General features: G+C 38.0%; 1 protein-coding gene across 4 annotated transcripts in view; it reads left to right on the top strand.

Moving 5' to 3' along the window:
* Window positions 1-4,910: 4,910 nt before the first annotated feature.
* MDM1 (Mdm1 nuclear protein) overlaps window positions 4,911-17,342 on the top strand; it is a 32,022-nt gene continuing 19,590 nt past the window's right edge. For 3 of the 4 annotated variants that reach the window (XR_003400238.1, XM_026866944.1, XM_026866929.1), the window contains exons 1-7: window positions 4,911-5,219; window positions 5,807-5,912; window positions 8,524-8,885; window positions 9,351-9,485; window positions 11,565-11,705; window positions 13,759-13,892; window positions 15,927-16,026. Coding sequence is in view for 3 of the 4 variants with exons in the window: in XM_026866944.1 (XP_026722745.1) it covers window positions 5,043-5,219; window positions 5,807-5,912; window positions 8,524-8,885; window positions 9,351-9,485; window positions 11,565-11,705; window positions 13,759-13,892; window positions 15,927-16,026 (1,155 nt within the window). In the remaining variant the exon portion in view is untranslated. The remainder of the gene's footprint in view (window positions 5,220-5,806; window positions 5,913-8,523; window positions 8,886-9,350; window positions 9,486-11,564; window positions 11,706-13,758; window positions 13,893-15,926; window positions 16,027-17,342) is intronic. The other variant, XM_026866952.1, reaches the window with a different exon arrangement.

Genomic DNA, 17,342 nt, shown 5'->3' on the forward strand with positions numbered 1-17,342 from the left:
AGCAGGTTCTACACCTGGCTGCAAAGTATACATGAGAAGAATGCATGAACACAATTGGGGAACCTCTGCTATACCCCTCTATCAATGCCTTCGTATCACCTCATTAGAAGGCACTGGAGCTAGTCGAGTAATTGTGTACATCAAATATAGTTTTCCAAGATAACTGACACAGTAGTATCTAAGAATTTTTGTAGTGTGTGGATAAATACAGGTTTGTGTATGTAACTGATGGAGCATTATTCTTAATCCTGTGGATTGGTAGGGGTCAGGAGGGAAGAGGTACTAATTGAAAAAGGCTAAAGAATCAAAGTCTGGTCTGTGTTTACTGTAGGTACATGATCAAGCTGTACCAGTGAAGGCTTGTCATCCGCTGATATTTTGTTTAACAAAAAGTGAAAACAAGAACAAGGGCATTTGCACTGCAGTTACTGGAGGGTTAATGGATAAAGTGGCAGATAAAAAATTGCTATGGCTCAGGATCTTGAGAACTGCTGCCACTTCATAAAAATAATTCTGTGCATCTCTGTGACAGAAAACCATCACACCAAAAGCCACTACGATGACCCAAGAAATGCGTACAACAGAGCAATATGCAACTTCTTCTCCAGATGCCACCAGTGAGGGAGAAAGGGGGTAACAAGTCATCTGCCTGAAGCCAGCTACTCCTGGTACCTACAGCGAATGAGTTCCTGAAAATGAGGGGGAATATATGATCTATGCAAATGCCATTAATGGCTTTTCCTGTAGCTGGGTGCTGAAGTTGTTTCCCCTTTGATCATATTGTCCCCTTCCTAGTCCAGCCTCAACAGTTACAGCTACTGGTACAGTGTATTTCAAACTACTAATAATGTCTCCTTCAATATTTGTACTATAAACTGCAGCAGTTTTACATACATTTTTTTCCATCTTTTATCATCTTTTTTATAGAGAACAGATAAAATACAGATATCAGCACAGATGACAGACAGTGGCAAACTGCACTGACAGATCGGAATTACCAGACAAGAACAATTTTTAGTGGTGCCTTTACCACAATGTTGCCAGATGAACTGTGTCACCTGGACACAGAAAATCTAAACTTGTCTGAACATTTTTACTCTGTCCTACAGGACTGCTGGGATAGACTTCTGTCTGTCTACTCCCTGAAGGGCACCACCAGGAGTGCTAGGCAAGAGGGATAGCTGCTCACATTTGGATTCCAAAAGGTAAAGGACAATCTTCTTCAGACAGTGAGGCTAATTCCCACTCCCTTAACGAGCCTTCCCTTCTAAATTGGCTGAGTCAGCACCACGAAGTGTGACTTCTTACTGATGTATGTATATGGCACCAGTAGTGTGGTAGCAGATTATTGTTACATTGGCATGCAAAGCAAAGTAAGAAGTGAAAAGAAAAATGACGAAAGTTTCATTTAACAGAAAGTTCAGCATGTCTCTTCCAAAACCTTTTCTTAATACATCATAGGGAGTTTTGGCCGTCTAGCAGATGGGCCACTACAGCGACTATTAGCCTTTTCGGCTTCCCTTTTGAAGTTGAACTGCATTACCTTGTTAACACAGCTGAGCTTGCCAACCTGAGCTGTGAGATACCCGAGGCCAAGCTCATGTTTCCGTTGTTATAGTGCAGTTCCCAGTGCATCAGACCATCCCAGGACTGCTCACATCCTGCCAACAGGAGTTATTCCCTGAGGGGTTGTCATAACAGATTATTTATGCCAGCATTGCACAATTTTGCTACTGCACTGTGTAAATCTTATGCACCTTTAAAAACAGAAATGAAGTATTTCTACATTATGAACAGTCATGTAGACTGGTAATGACTGAGCATGTAGAGCTGCACAAATATCACAAAGTAACACACTATGCTTCCTACAGAAACAGAGATAAGTATTGTTTATAGCTACAAGTTGGGTGTACACTTCTTTCCTAAAGGATGAGCAGCTGTGGTTTCACTGTGCTCTCCAGGCAAACATTAGATCAAAATGACACATGCTTTCCTACTTTACTTTTTCTTCTAATGTAAGAAATGAAGTTGTCCACCGTTGCCCTTGCATCAGCTACACACATTTGAGATACTTTGTTCTGTTTCTGAACTTGAATTCCACATATTTTAAAAAATATTGTGTGCTTTTATAATCAAAATAAGCTCATGATTAGCACATACCAAACTATGGTGAGGAATCTTGTATTATTCTCACTTTAGAGAGGGAGGAATGACAGAAATGCTAAGGATGCTGATTTCAAAAGTGGTCTGATGTGAGATATTTTTGAGTTTCAACCCTGGGTAACCACACAGTCTGGCAGCCCTTGGTTATGGAAAGCTCTGCTGCATGTGTCTGGCCTTGGGTGGGTAAAAATTGAAGTTCTCTAAGGCAGCAGTCACTTTGGACAGTGTTTTGCCCTAAGAGATAGTGCACAATGCACAAAAGAGTGGATGGTGGGCTGAGAGTTGGACCTGTCTATCCACATTTCATGTTCATTTTATGACCTCTTTTACAGTTAGAAAGATGAACTACATAGGTGTCTCTGCAATTCAGAATGAAATTGTATCAAGAGGGACAGACTAATTTAAGATGGCAACAGTTAATGCTTTTGCCAAGCTCAAGAACCACTACTGAGACATGAAGCCAAGATATCTTCAAATCCAGGCCCCTATAAGCAACAAAACACTGCCCTTTAATGACTGCTGGGTCAACTCAGTCACTTGAAAAAGGGATTTAAATGAGTACTAAAATTAAAGTATTTTTAATACTGCAGTTTCTAAATGAGTTGTAAAATAAGCTGGGACAAGTTTACACGAGAAACGTTTGCTATAAAAAGTAAAACCACAGGACCTGAGCCAGGCCAGCGGTGCTACTGCTCCTCCTTTGCTTCTGTACCAGTAGGTGCCAGAGGCTACTGACTCTGTAGGTGGAAAACACGTTTCATTGCTCTCATTTGATTCCCTCAGGCTGACACATGGAGTTGACAGGTTCCACGGCAAGCTGTGTCTAGCCTTCTTTGGCTGGAGGGAGAATTGCTGATATATCGTGCTTTGAGTTTTGGCAGGAGAGAGCATAAATGTTAAAGCAAAAGAAAAGAAAGCGATGTTAGGTTATCACCTCTTTAAGGCAGGGTTGCCTGTGGTATACAAGTTTACAAGCAGCGTGAGAAACAGGTCATAAAAAGGTCCCCATTTAGTTAGAAGTAATAGACAGCTTTTCACAGGCTGATGAAAGGTGCTCAAGGAAAATCTAACTTAATCAAGCACTTGAAGTCAGGATTCAAGAAGGATAGGGTCAAGATACAGAGGTCAAAGATAAGGGTCAGGGTATGCAGCAAGATGTAGTGAAGCTTACAGGCAAAAAACGCATGGAAAGAAAAATATATGGGTCACATTATCCATATGAAATTATATACATAAAAAATTAAAGAATTTTCATATGTAGTTTAGCAAGAGAAATCACAATTGTTGATTCATTTTAAGAACAGCAACAAGAAGGTCTAAATCTGGAGTATCAGCAAGGTAAAATTAAACTTATATTTGCTTTATAGGAAATAAAGGAGGAAGATGGTCAACCTCTCAAGTGTTACAGAAATGTGAAGTGACTTGAACTCAAAATTATTTAAATCTGTTATGTAGCAACACAAACTTTAAATGCTTTTTTAAACAATGGAATTCAATAATACAGACCAGTTACCATTTACATCAGTCCCTGCTAGTTTATTTCCCAGAATACGGTAAACAATCTTCTTTTCAAGACCATGAGTTTGTGAATGCACTGTAACTTTTTCCACACGTGGATCGATTTTTACGATTTCATTATTTATTCAGTACTCATATGAAAATATTGTTATCAGCCTCCACATTTCAGCATTCTTACATCATATTACCTTGAATAACTGTGTGTTCAGTAGTATACACTGAAGTAGTGCATACTAGTATACATCAGCAGTGATAAAGAGCATGAGGTAAAGATCCTAGTAGTTCAGTGGCTGACACATTTACTAAAGTGCTTCCTCCACATCAGCTATTCCTATCTCTTAGCTATAAGGAGAAGATTTAAAATGCAATTTAAATCAATCAGCGCATATAGAGGAATGTGAATTCCATTATTTCAGGATAATTTATTTTGCTTTATCTTAAAAAAATGGAAAGACATTGTTAATAAATATAATACTCTGCACTTCAAGAGGGTGTGGTGTCATGTTACGCTTCTGCATTAAAGAATCAAAACTATCTCTGAATCCAGGCAGCCCCAAACCGTCTATAAATGCATTATTAGAGTTTGGTTAATTGGAAAACACCCTAAAAACATACAGAAATTATGTTTGGCCTGGTTTCCATACATATCAAAGAGAAGAGATTCCTGGCAAACCTTGGATCTGTATTTTGAACAATAAGTTTGCCAGCTGGCTTTTCACATTCTGTAACATGTTTGTGCATTACTTTAGAAAATGTACTGAACTAGACCTGATTGAACATTATGAAATAAACCACTGTAATAATGAAACAAACTATTTGGTGGAGCTAGCAGTTTCAAGTGTAATCAGCAAGCAAATTATAACAAAATGATTGTCTTGATCTTGAAATTCATTAATAAAGATGTGTGAAACTTGGAAACACTATCAATGCAGCACACTTCTTTTTTCCCCCCTTCTGTTTATGTTGCAGAAGATTTACTTTGCTCACAAGCCTTTCCTCACAGATTGGATCTCTCTCTTTCCTCACATCGACAGTAAGAAATTGTTGCTCACCATTTATAAAGGGTCTGACCAGACCTAAACTCCACTTAAGTCAGCAGGATGGCACTGAAATCATTCCTCCCATGTCTGGCAGGATGCTCTGCAGACAGAGAGGTGACAAAGCCCTGGCTCAAGAAGCTTATCCTGGCTCAAGCAGCTTACACTGCACTAGAGGCATCAGCGACCGGCGACAGGCCCTACTGGGAAGGAAGACAGGGAGGGTCAGCACCCACTGGCAGAGGGAGTGTGAACGGATCGCCTAAGCCATTTTGTCTGGTGTATCTCTTACCGTGTCTTTTACCACCCTCTCAGCTGGTTTTGATGCTGTCAAGTAAAGTCAGGATGGAGATTAGCAGTGGGCATGCAGACAAAAAAGCAGCCCCCAAGGAAAGATCTGAACAAGAAGGTGGATTAGGATCTCCTGACCAGGCCGTGCAGTTGGCTGAGGTGGCAAAGGCAGGTCGGCAGCCAGCACTCCGTTGCACAGGCCCCAGAAAGGTAAGGGGACTTGTTTTTTCTTTCTCTAAACGCTGTTTTTGTGCCAACATATTGCTGCGAGCGTGGGCGTGTGATTTTTTTTTTTTTAAAAAAAAACAGGCGTCGAACTCTACCCTTGCGCTGCCTTAGCACCCAGCACCCCACGCTACTGACTGACACGCTGCTGGGCGCACGCACCTCTCTGCCGTCCTTTCCCTGATACGAAGTACCGGCGAGGCAGGGAAGGGGAGACCCTTGCGCTGTGGAGTGGCGGCTAATAAAGACAGAAGGAGTTCAGTCGTGCGAATGGCAGAGCGTTCGGCCTGCATTTGTTCCTGAAATGTTATTGTCTTCAAGATACAAAGAAGTTTTTGCATACTTCTTGGTGCATGAAATTGTTCCGTGCTGTTTCCTGCTATTCGGAGAGCAACCACGTAGCTTTGCTCTTCGATGGGGGTGGGTTTGGAAGATGCAGAGCAACCTGGCAGCGTAGCCGAACCCTGCAGTAGCCTTGTTGGTGTTTTTTACCTTGGAGATGTGTCACCAACAGAAGCAGCGAAGCAGGACGTGCACCGGTCACTTGACAGACACCTCTCTGTTTGCTGCAGGGACTGAGTGAATATAAGAGAAACTTCAAATGGAAAACCCCAGAGTTTTGTAGCCCATCCCAACAGCAGAAACCCTTGTGGGCAGGACTTCGGTCGGATCAGTTTGGTAAGCGCCCCTGAAAGCTGCCCCTTTGATTGCAAACCCCAGCTCCAGCAAGGCAGCGGTTTGCTGTGATTGAGTGCGTGGTCACAGTGAACCGGCAGCCTTTGCAGTTTGTGCACTTCATGCAGTTAAAGGCTTATTTCTGCTCATCGTTCGGAATATGTTTTTGAATGCCATTTTCTTTCTGGCTACACTGAAACGTTATTTTAAAGTCAGTGTTATTTCTATAAAGCCTGAAAAATACTGGATTTCTGACGTGCAGCCTAAGCTGAGTCCCAAATACGAAGCACAGATGCAGTGTTAACCCATACAGGGTGTGTAGAAGAAGGAAGCACAGAGTTACCTGTGGTGAAATTCTGTCTGTAAGAGGTGTCTAACTCGAGAAGTTTGATACAAAGTAAAATTGTTATGAAGACTGAACAGAGACAGCTAGCAGGGGAAAAGAAAAAAAAAAAGTTAAATGGAAAAGCTTGTGGTACTGTTGTCCAGGAGTTTGGGGTTGTAGACGTTACCATGTCAGGAAAATACGGGGTTGGGAAGTGTAAGACAAAGGAAATGGCATCTAGATTGAAAGTCCCATAGGGAGTTGAGGAATAGGACTAAGCTGGAGAGTGATGACAACTGCAGTGCTTTGAAAAGGAGCAGTAAAAAATAGGAATTATTGTAGTGGCACAAGACAGATGAACAAAATTGTGCAATTTAGTGCAACCGCACTATGCAGTCTGTAATGAGTCCAATATATTAATTCCTACAATATGATAAGTGTTCTAAATTGCAGCCTAGTAACTAAGAACAGACCACTGGGAGTAGGATTTGTTTTTCATTGAGGTGCTAGACATTTTGATAAGTAATTCAATCTTGCTAAAGATTGTGCTTTATATCTATTACTGCTTTCTTCCATTACTGCAAAATATGTATTTCTTTAACCTCACTTTCCCTAGTGTTAAAGGATTTCACCAGACTGGGGGTATCTCCAGGCTTGCTTAATTAACCGGAGTTGGGTCACCACCTCAGTGAGTGGCAACAGTTAACAAAAAGTGTCTTCTATATATAACATACAGTTCAAAGAGTCTTTGGTGGTTTTCCAGGAACTTTCAGCTCTTAATTCATCAATTTCACGAGTCCATTGTATTCCACAGTTTTGGCTAGTTCTTATTCTGTTCTAATTCCTCTTCAGACACCACTGTTCACTGACTCAGTCTTCAGTCATCATGGTTACTTATCTTCTGAGCAATCTTCATCATAATTCACTTTTAGAATGTTTTGAGTCTTTTCTCAGAAGTCTATTTAACTTAATCTGTGTCTAGCTTTTCATTACCTACCCTTACTAAGTTGCTTAAACTGTCAGTATTGTTCTTAGAGCACCTGTGCATACTGCATTGAACTGTTAATATTGTTCCTAGAGCACCTGTGCTCTATTAATTAAACCTATAATATCTATTTATTAATTATTCCTGCTAATAATAATATCCTAAGAGAAAAGTGTTTTCTAAAGCTTGTTCCTTTTACACCTAGCACTTGGTGTAGTTTTCTAATGTCTTTGCATTTTCACTCCCACCATTTTTCTGGCCATTTAACCATCTACATCTTCAAATGTCACTCTTGACACCTCATGGGATTTGCAGATTGTAATTGATAATTCATTTATGATTCTTCCTGTTGAATCATAGTTGGCAGTTTTAAGAATGGTTTGGAACATCACCACAAAAAATTAACAGCTGCGGGTGGTCTGGGTTCCTTCCTCCTACTAATTCCTTACTGGAATTATTTCCTACCACCTGTATGTGTAGTCAGCCATCCAGACATTTTGTATACCTTTCACCATAGGTTGTTCTCTCTTTCTTCATTGCTTTTTCATGAGAGGAGCTTCTCCTAGAAAGTGTTTCTTTCAGCCAGTTAGGGGCCTTCACTTACTTTTCTGTTGCAGTTGAGCTCTTTTAAGTTGAATTATGATTTCCTGCTTTAAATGTGTTCAGTCATTCTTAACTCTTCTTAAAATGGTGGGATAATTTTATCTGCAGTTCTTTCAAATAACTTGATACCTGGTTTTGTTACATAGTCTTTTTACAATTTTGGAAATGCTTTTGTGTTCTTGCTGTAAAATGACACCAGCTATATGAGGTGGTTTTAAATCACAGTTGTATTAGATGGATAGGGGTCTGTCACTGTCCTGTCTCAATTGGTGAGAACCTGTTCAGCAAGGTGTATTGTCCATGTGTGATGAGAAGTGTTTGTGGCATACTCTTATTATTGCAGGTTAGTTATTCTGTATCTGTGTTAACATTGTTTTCACAGGCTGTGTTAATTTTGTTGTTGTTGTTCAGCTCCTACAGTCAACTTGCAAAAGATTATCTTGTGGCCATATTTGCTTTGTAGGATTTTACCCAACATAGTCCCACCATGTTCCTGTCTCTCTTTAGTGGAAAGGAAAGGCATTTGCAGAGAGGAAAGAAGAATTATTTTACAGCTGTGCCCATAATTCATAGGCTCAAACATACAAAAATAGTTTTTTCTAATGATCAGTTGTATGATAAACTTTCAGTTTAGTCTTGTAATAGAATGATCCCGTGTCTTCAACAGAATGTTTTTGTTGAACCTGACATATCTTTTACAGGAATCACCAGAGAACCAAAATTCATTTCCAAGAGAAGGGTACCTTACCGTAATCCACAGATTGCAAAATCCTTTGAATGGACAGCAGATTGTGATTTGAATGACCCACTTGAAACTGAAGCTCTTAGGACTGCAGAGCTGCACACAGACCACAACAACAATAATGTGAATCTGGAAAAAATTGAAGTGCCAGAAGGGCCCAGACTTCCCCCAAAACTTCGGTCACATTCAGTGGATTCTAGAGGTGAAATAGCTCTTGCCCTTGCAGAAAACAACACGAAGAGATCACCCTCTGCAGCTCCACCAAATCAAAATGAAGCATTTTCGTTTTCAAAAAAGGAATTGGAGAAAATGGGTAATGGGGTAAGAGAAGATATAGATATATATATATATATATATATATATATAATTTTAATTGACCAGTATAAAATTCCTAATCTGATACTTAAAGTAATTGAATGCACATACACCAATCTCTGTTGTCTTAACTCTCTCCTTAGTTCTGTGTTTTGATATTCTATGTTGTAGCTTCTTTGTTGAGAGAACAGTATTTTGAGACCAGATTTTGGTTCCACGTAGGTTAATAGGAATTTGCCCTTCATGTGCCATCACTACTGTTTTCAGTTATACAAGGATTTAGCCAATCATACATACACATTTTGGGGTTCTTGGCTATAATGAGAAAATGTACTTTGCATTCGTTTAATTCATACAACCAAAAAACAAACTACTGGTTTGAAAGTATACATTGAATGATATCTGACTTGCCAAACATTGTAGAAAAAGGAAGAGTCAGGTTTGTGTTTTTTTTCTTTTTTATGTTGTCAGCTTCACAGAGTCCTTCAGAGGAAAGCAGACATGAATACTTCACATTTAAATACTTTCCCCAGAAATTCTGAATATCAAAGCCAATTTGTTTGGAAGAGTCCTCATGAAAGGTCACCAATACTTGCAGCAGAACAGGTAACTTTTTAAAGAATCCAAAACATAAATGAATGCTTTCTTCTATGTATCAGCAAAGTTGCTTACCTTCCAAGATTTCCTTTCTTCGTCTTTTGTCAGGAGAACAACAAACTGGAATGTTCTTACATGATTTTTTTTTTCTCTCTCAATATACAAGAGTGCAGGATAATTAGATTTGTTTCCCTGTGATTCTTTATTGTAGTCTAATTACTTATTCTCCTTATGCCTGGTTCTATTCTGTCCTTTCTAATGGGATCATTTCCTTGTTTGCAGTAGTTTACCTTAGTAGCTCTAAGGTCCTACTCAATGTTACCCTTCATTTTTATGATTTTTGTGTTATCTAATATATAGCTAATCAACAGAGAAATGTTCAGGTGTATTGTAACATGTATTGTAACATGTCTTGCCACTGAAATCATTCAGATTTCACTATTTATTCTCATGGTATTTTATGGGTTACCACACTTTCTTAATTCTGTCTCCATCTCTTTGCACTTACATTTCTAAGCCATAAAATGCATCTCTCAAGGGTTTTTTCTTTCATGAGAACTGCTTACATTTAGAAGTGGAGTCTTCTGATTTTAAGATATTCTTGTGGCATTTTAATATGTCTCATGAGTTTTTGGACCTAGTAGGATTGGAAATGTTGCTATTTCTAACCAGACCACAAAAAGTAATGGTGAGACTGCTTTTTGTTTTCAATTAATTGTTACTGGATCAGGCCATAGGAGAATCGGTCTACCTTTTGGCATTTTATGATATATAGGCACTTCTGCTTTTATTTTGTTTTCTGTTTCTTCACTAGGAGCATACATGTTAATGGGGTTACTACAGGTGGTGTGCTCTGTTTTTACCCACAGGTAGCAGACTTGTTTGGTAACAGCTTTCAGAGGCAATAAATGTTGATAACTAGGATCAGTCACTATCCTGTCTTTTTCTGTTGGAATACAAAGCAGGTGGACTTACTGTGAAATACCTGTTCCCCAGCAGTCCCTTATCCAAGGAAAACTCACTGGAATGCATGGCAGTAGTGTAGAAGTCAAAGGACCATTTGAGGAAGAGGCAGGTCCCCGAAAGTCATCTTATGGAAAATTTCATAGAAAATGCTGTTTGATTCTATTAGAAATCAGTTTGATAATTTCATTATTGGTGCTTGTGAACATAATGCTATTTCAGAAGAAACACTGTGAAATCTGAAATAACAAACTCTTTCACAGCTTACAGAGTAAGAAGCTGTAAGAGTAAGTTTATGGGCGTTATAAACCCTTAAATAAATAGAATTTAGAGAAAAATCTAAATATGTATAATTGTTTGCAGGTTCTAAAGTTAAGATTAGAATTTAATGATAAAAATTATACATATTAACAAACTGATACTCTTTTGATTGCTATTGATATGATGGAGTGAATACTGAATAATGACAGTATCTTCCCCTTGAAGAGATTCTGTGAAAATACAGAAGTTATCCAAGTTAGGTTACAAGCCAGGCTTAAAGTCTCATAGCAAAGCTGAGGAAAATGTATGCTTGTGACATTTGGCAGGTTTTTTTAATTCAGCACCGCACGAGATGATACCTGACCACGTATTCAGCAAATTCTCTACCTTGGTTTATAATACAGTATTGTTTGGAAAATAGCGGATAGCTCAAACTATCATCAAGCCCTAAGCATCTGGTTCTAAAGCACAGTACAGTTGTCTGTTACTTGTGGACTGGACATGTACTGTGGACTCATAGGGAAGTTTTAAAAAAAATGATCCTACATACAACTCTGAAGGTGAATTGTCTCCCCAAATAACCAAAACCTCTGTTAGTGAACTTCATTAAGAATAGTGTTTGGCCACAGGTTTAACTGTGTCTGACCTGGTCACTTTTAAATGTGTTTTTATCAGATGAAGTTTCTTTTCAGTTTGTCCTAGAAGTTAATTAATCTGCACATGTTGTATTTGTACACATGGCCATCTCTCTGCTCATATGTGAATGTATTTGCATGAAATGGTTAACTGATTTTGAAAATTTAGCCTTAAGGTAAGCAAATCACACTCTTTTTTTTTTTGTTTGTTTGTTTTCTTTTCCCCAAGGTTATTTGCAACACAGGTAAATCCATACCTCCATTTAAATCTCCTGCAATTGCTTCTGGAACTGCATATGAGGGAAATTTCAAAGGGTCTCCTGTTAAGGGTCCACAAGAGAGAGGTGGTTCAGAAGAGAAAGAATTTCTGGTTTGTGAACAAGTTTACTTAAAAGAAAGGCATTAGTATACTTTCTGTAATTTTGATTGTTCTTTTCTGTAATGGGTGGGTGGGTTTATTTTGAAATTTTTTAGTTACTTTTTAGAGCTGTTGCTAATGTCACTGGACTCAATCAGTGGTTTTGCTTTAAAAGACTGAAAATAGCACCGTACAGCTCTGTTTGCTCTTAGGGGTTTCTGTAATGGGTTCTGTAGTTTCTGTAGTGCATTTCTTAAATTTACAATGACATTTCAAGTGTGTTTTTCCTGTCACCTTAATTTATGAGTTTTCAAGTGGGTTCTTCCTTTTTTAAATTTGAAACTTTTTTTAGTCATTAGGATAGTTTCTGAAATCTAAATCTCTGATTTATGCTCTGATTGGTACCAGTGTAGTCTCTTGGTATGTAAGAGGGCTGGATGAGAGGTCTGGAACTTTTTTTATCTTGTAAATCAGACATAGTGTGAACTAGAAAAAAAGTATTTTGATGCATGGAAGATGCCACAGTTGGAACTGATTTTCACTCAACATTTGTAATTTGAAGAAATATGGAGGAAGGGTTACAATTCATTTGCCTTTGCCTTGATAAGGTGAAAGGTAAGTGTATTTAGCGCAGCACTGTAACAGGACATTGTGTAGCCTATGTAGCCTCTGTTACTCAGTTCAAAACAAATGTCTTTTATGACAATAATTTGGCTGTCTGAGGCCTTGCATTTCCTTGTCTTGCTGTTGGCTTGGACAAACAAGTGGACTTTTAGGAAATATGGTGATGGCCGTTTTACCAGATACATTTAATGCAAAGGAATTGTTTCAGACCGATACCGTCTAAAAATAGGTGAGAACAATTTAGATTGCATGACAGCTAACCTATTTTGCAAGGTGGACATATGAATGATTATTTTTGTAGCAAGCAGTCAAGTGTAGTGTTGTCTAAATGCCTGCAGTCTAGCTAACCATCCTTCAGATAAAGGACCACATGAGTCTCTTCAGTACCCATCTCTGTTTCTTGATAAAAACAGAAAGAGCCATTGTCAGACACATGTTCACTAGGACCATTACTGAGCAAAACACATACTTAACATGGAGTGCTTGTGGCTCAGTTTAAGCAGTTGGTACTTTTGAGGTTCTTAAAGATGATTGCTGGCTTGGAGGCTTTACAATTTAAAACTCAGACCTGCCCAGTGCGTTAAATCTCATCTGGGAGTGAGGAATTTTATGTCCTCTTTTGCTTCTCTTAGCAGATGTGAAGAAAGCTTGAAAGGCATGAGGCTTTCAGGAAGCATTTCTTTGTTTTTAATATTGAAAAATCAGTTTATTTTTTCCAGAGAGAGCTAATGAAGTGAAGGAAGAGAAGGAAAATTTAGTGAAGGTGCCTAAAAACACTTTTTGTTTATACTGGTATCTCTTCTCTGATGAGTATGTTGAAAAAGTTTTTCTGGACTTCATTTTTACTTTCCTTTTCCTTTTTTTTTTTTTTTTTTTTTTTTTCTTGAATCTGAACAACGTCTGTGAAGATCTCTAGCAGAATCAGAAATCATGCACGAGATTTCTGAGAGGATAAAATAAGCAGGAAAAAAAAATATGAGAACTGGATGAGTCAATCTGACCCTTTATAAACCAGCATGGCAACAAATTAAAAATTTGCCTTTTGATTTATTATCAATTGGTTTGTATTGCTTGACTATAAAGCTAAGAGGGTTTTTTTTTATTTATTACAAATTCCAGAAATACATGTTAAGTCTTACACAACTCAGGTTAGAATGTACAGATATTGTATTAATTTATTTCTGTGTTTCACGTTGAATTCATTTTGTAAATCGTACAAAATGGATCATTTAACTAACTGAATGTTGCGCTCAGAATCTTCGCTTTGGCACTTTTCTAGTTTATTTTTATATTAACAAAGGAATGTAATATTCTTGTTTGTATTAAATATACAGAACAGTTAACATTAAAATTAACTTTGCAGAAGCTTGATGTCAAAAGGAATATGAGGGTTTTCAGATTGTTAGCTAATGTGGTATTTTTAAAATTATCTTTGCCTTAGAGTAAGAGGGAAGAACTGTTTCAAAAGCCAGCAGAAGATGCAGCAAAACAAGGAAAATCAGAACAGAAACATCCTAAACAAAAAAATAAGCAACATATCAGTCCAAAGCCCCTCTCTTTACATACAAGCCATGGGTATGTATAAAATAGGAAAACATAGCCTAGTGAATAGTACAGCAGGCTATATTTAGAATGGCAGATGATGGACCTTTAATCATGCTGTCATGCAGTTGCAGGGGCAAATGCCCCCTTGCAGCACTGGTACTGAGCTTCCTGGGGGTACATCTAAACCTGGTGTTAATTTCTATCCCCTTCTCTGGTCAGTGGAAGTGGGAGCTTTGTAACTATACTTGTTCTATTGAACCTTCTGATGCAATAATAATACTATTAAATTTAACATAAATAAAATTAAATTGGTGCAGTGCTGCTACTAAACTAAACATTTAGTGAGTGCTTTGGAAGTTGTAGTCGCCTCTAAAACTGATCTGCTGTGGTTGCTCCATGCCTTAAAACTGTGATGATTTTACTTGATGCGTGCTTTTTCTAGTCTGCACCACCTTCTGTCCCAGAGTAGCAAAACCGAGCAAACAGGTAAAGGGAAATAAATTTGTCCCATTTAGGGTAATCTGACAAGCATGGAAATTAAATGAAATTGTATGCTACTGAGGGCTATTCAAGTATCTTTTTCTTCCACCATATACCTGCATTGCTGGAACTGATCATGTTTCCATTTTCTACACATCTGAGATGCCAGGAGAAATAAAAGTCCGGAATGGATGTAGGTTTTAGAATGCATAAATTAATCCATTTCTGCTGTCTTTGTGCTTAGTGTATGTCCCAGTGATTGCTTTCGTTCACATGACTTTCTGGCAGTGTTACGCTATTAGATTAAAGATGGGAGAGGAGACTTACCTAGGTCTGAATGCTCTTGGATATTGGGAGATAATTACAAAATGATCACCCAAAATACTATGTAATAAAATTGCTTTATGAAAAAGTGAGTGCTGATAGTGTAGTTAAAACCTTAAACTATGGTTTTCATAGCTCGTTGATGTAGTAGATTGTAGTAAATTTTGCAGCGAGTAGTGTGTAAAATTCTTGATCATTTGCTATGACTTTTGTCATTTAAGGACAAATTTCTACCTCTTATGCCTTCAGTGTCGTAGCACAAGTCAAAAGTTTCCAAAACAGTCACTGGGCAAATAACTATCAAAATGTGCAAGTTCTCAATATGCAGATAGGACTGTCAGTTTGTATTGAACCTACATTGCAGAGCCTTCTTTTGCAGCAGAGTGATTGGGATCAAGGCACAGCAGTGATGTGGGTTTTTTGAGCTAATCCATTAATTTTTCGATTAAAACTGAAGGAATTCTGTTAGTTTCGAAGAAAGGGACATAAACAATTTTTAATATAAAGGAATTTTTTGCCTTGGTATTTTTCTTTTTACAAGGTGCATTTTATTCTCTGACTTCAGGCTTTTATGATATATTTCTGAAAAAGGACTGAAAAAGAGGGCTTTTTCCCCAATGGTGAATATATGAAAAGCAAGTTAGTAACGTTTGGAAGCAAGACTAAAACAAAAAGCCTTTTGAGATTTAAGCTAATAAATCCACAATTCAGTGCTGAAGGACTTGAAGTATTGCTTATTGCCTGCTTTAGAATATGTTAATTTTTCTGTGTATATGTGTGGCAGAAGGGAAAACAAATCTATCCTTTTGAGTACTGAGGCCTTTTGAAGATCAAAGCCAGTAGGACATCCTTAGATGAATTATACTGACTGTTGTTCTGGTAGTGGGATGTTTCTAGCCTCAACAATTCACCCCACGCATATGGTCCACTTTGCATTGAAGTAATTGAGGTTTATGTGTGTTTTATGTTCTGCTGATCTGGCTGTCAGGGCAAAAGCTGCTGGCAAAAAGTTGGGAGGAAAAAACAACAGGACTAACTACTTGAAGAGCCACCAGCTGTCAGTGAGCTTTTTCACAGCTTTCCTTGTTGTCTTGGTGTGGATGAGCTGTGTTTCAAAGCATGTGTTTTTCACCTCTCAGCCTGGCATTTAAGTGCAAGTATACTTATGATTGTTGATACACCTTTAAAAGTACTCTTAAAGAATATTCTGGAAAGTGCTTTACTCTTTTTTTCCCCCTCTCCTCATTCTTGATTTCTTAGGAAGATGAACACTGAATATAGGTCAAAATTTTTGTCTCCAGCCCAGTATTTCTACAAAGATGGAGTTTGGTCTCGTATCAGAAGTAAAGTTCCCCACCAAGTGAGTATTCTTAAAAAATCTGAAGCCTAAGTATGCTTTGTATTTTGATTTTTTTTTAATGCAAAAATCTTTGGTTTGTGGTGTTTATAAGATACAGTTTTGAGATTGTAATGCTAATAACTCAAGCTCCCAAAGGTGGGTATACAAAGAAGATTAAGTTTTGACAAGCCAGTATAATACATAGTAAGAAAAAGAAAGACAGTGTGACTTAGAGAATGTATTAATGTGACATGAAGAGTGAGGGAGGAGCTTTGTTTCCCTTACAAATCAGAATCATCCAGAACGATCTCCTGGAGCAGATAACTGTAGTGTTGATGTTCAGTCCAACTGTAACAAGCATTAAGTTTTCAAAATGTAGGATTAGATGATAGGAGATTCCAAAGGAATAAAAGGTCAACACATGTGTCAGCTTAGGTCAGCTTGATGGTCAAGATCAGTTTATTAGCTTGCCATGCTGAATCTGTTCAAAGCAGTCAGCTGAATTCAGTCATACACAACATAAAATTCAGAGCTTCTCTTGCAAGTTTCAGCCAATCTTAAGTATTCTCATGTAGTTCATTCAGTAACTGATCAGTATTATACTATATAGGAACTTGTTTGACAGAACTCCGAAAATGCTGCACAGCTTCAGGACCATAGGATTTCTGAGCAGGATTATTAAGTATGGTTTCCTGAACTAGTCAAGTAAATCAAAACTGTTATCGGTGTGGTGAGAAACTCCTAGAGCTAATTCTGCAACTGTCAGATTTCACTGAAGTGACTATGGCTTCTCCCAGCTGATAGAGGGAGCCTACATGAGACACTCTGTGTTGCTAAATTTGCGGTGGATACTTGGAAATGTGAGTTTCCTCATCAGTTGAGACCAAGCTGATGGGGAAGACAGAACTGGAGCAGATGGCTCTAGGGTGTTGGGCTTTGAGATTTTGGAAGCATTCTCTGGGAATTGCAGGAGTAGCGTGGTAGCATTCAGTTTTATGTTTTCCTCACTGGACTTGATCTAGAAAGTAATTTTATTTCTTTTTTAAGCAAAAAGAAATAGATGTTGAAAATAAAATACTGAATGAGAACTAGGTCTCAAAGTTTAAAGTGTATTATAGTCTGAGATAATCCATAACCAGATTTTGTGTGTGCATGCATGAAATAATCCATTCTGTGAAAACAACCTCATGAGGATGTTAGAGGACTAAAAACAAGCAGTATTTTAATTCTTTATATGTATTAATATATGCATTAGACTTAGTCTACTGTCACTAAGGCTGTAGAATAATCTAAACTATTGCATGCAACTCAACTGTAAGCAGTATACAGAATGTTTC

The sequence above is a fragment of the Athene cunicularia genome (genome assembly GCF_003259725.1).
Source record: "Athene cunicularia isolate RWA chromosome 1 unlocalized genomic scaffold, athCun1 chr1_part2, whole genome shotgun sequence".
NCBI classification, from domain to species: Eukaryota; Metazoa; Chordata; class Aves; order Strigiformes; family Strigidae; genus Athene; species Athene cunicularia.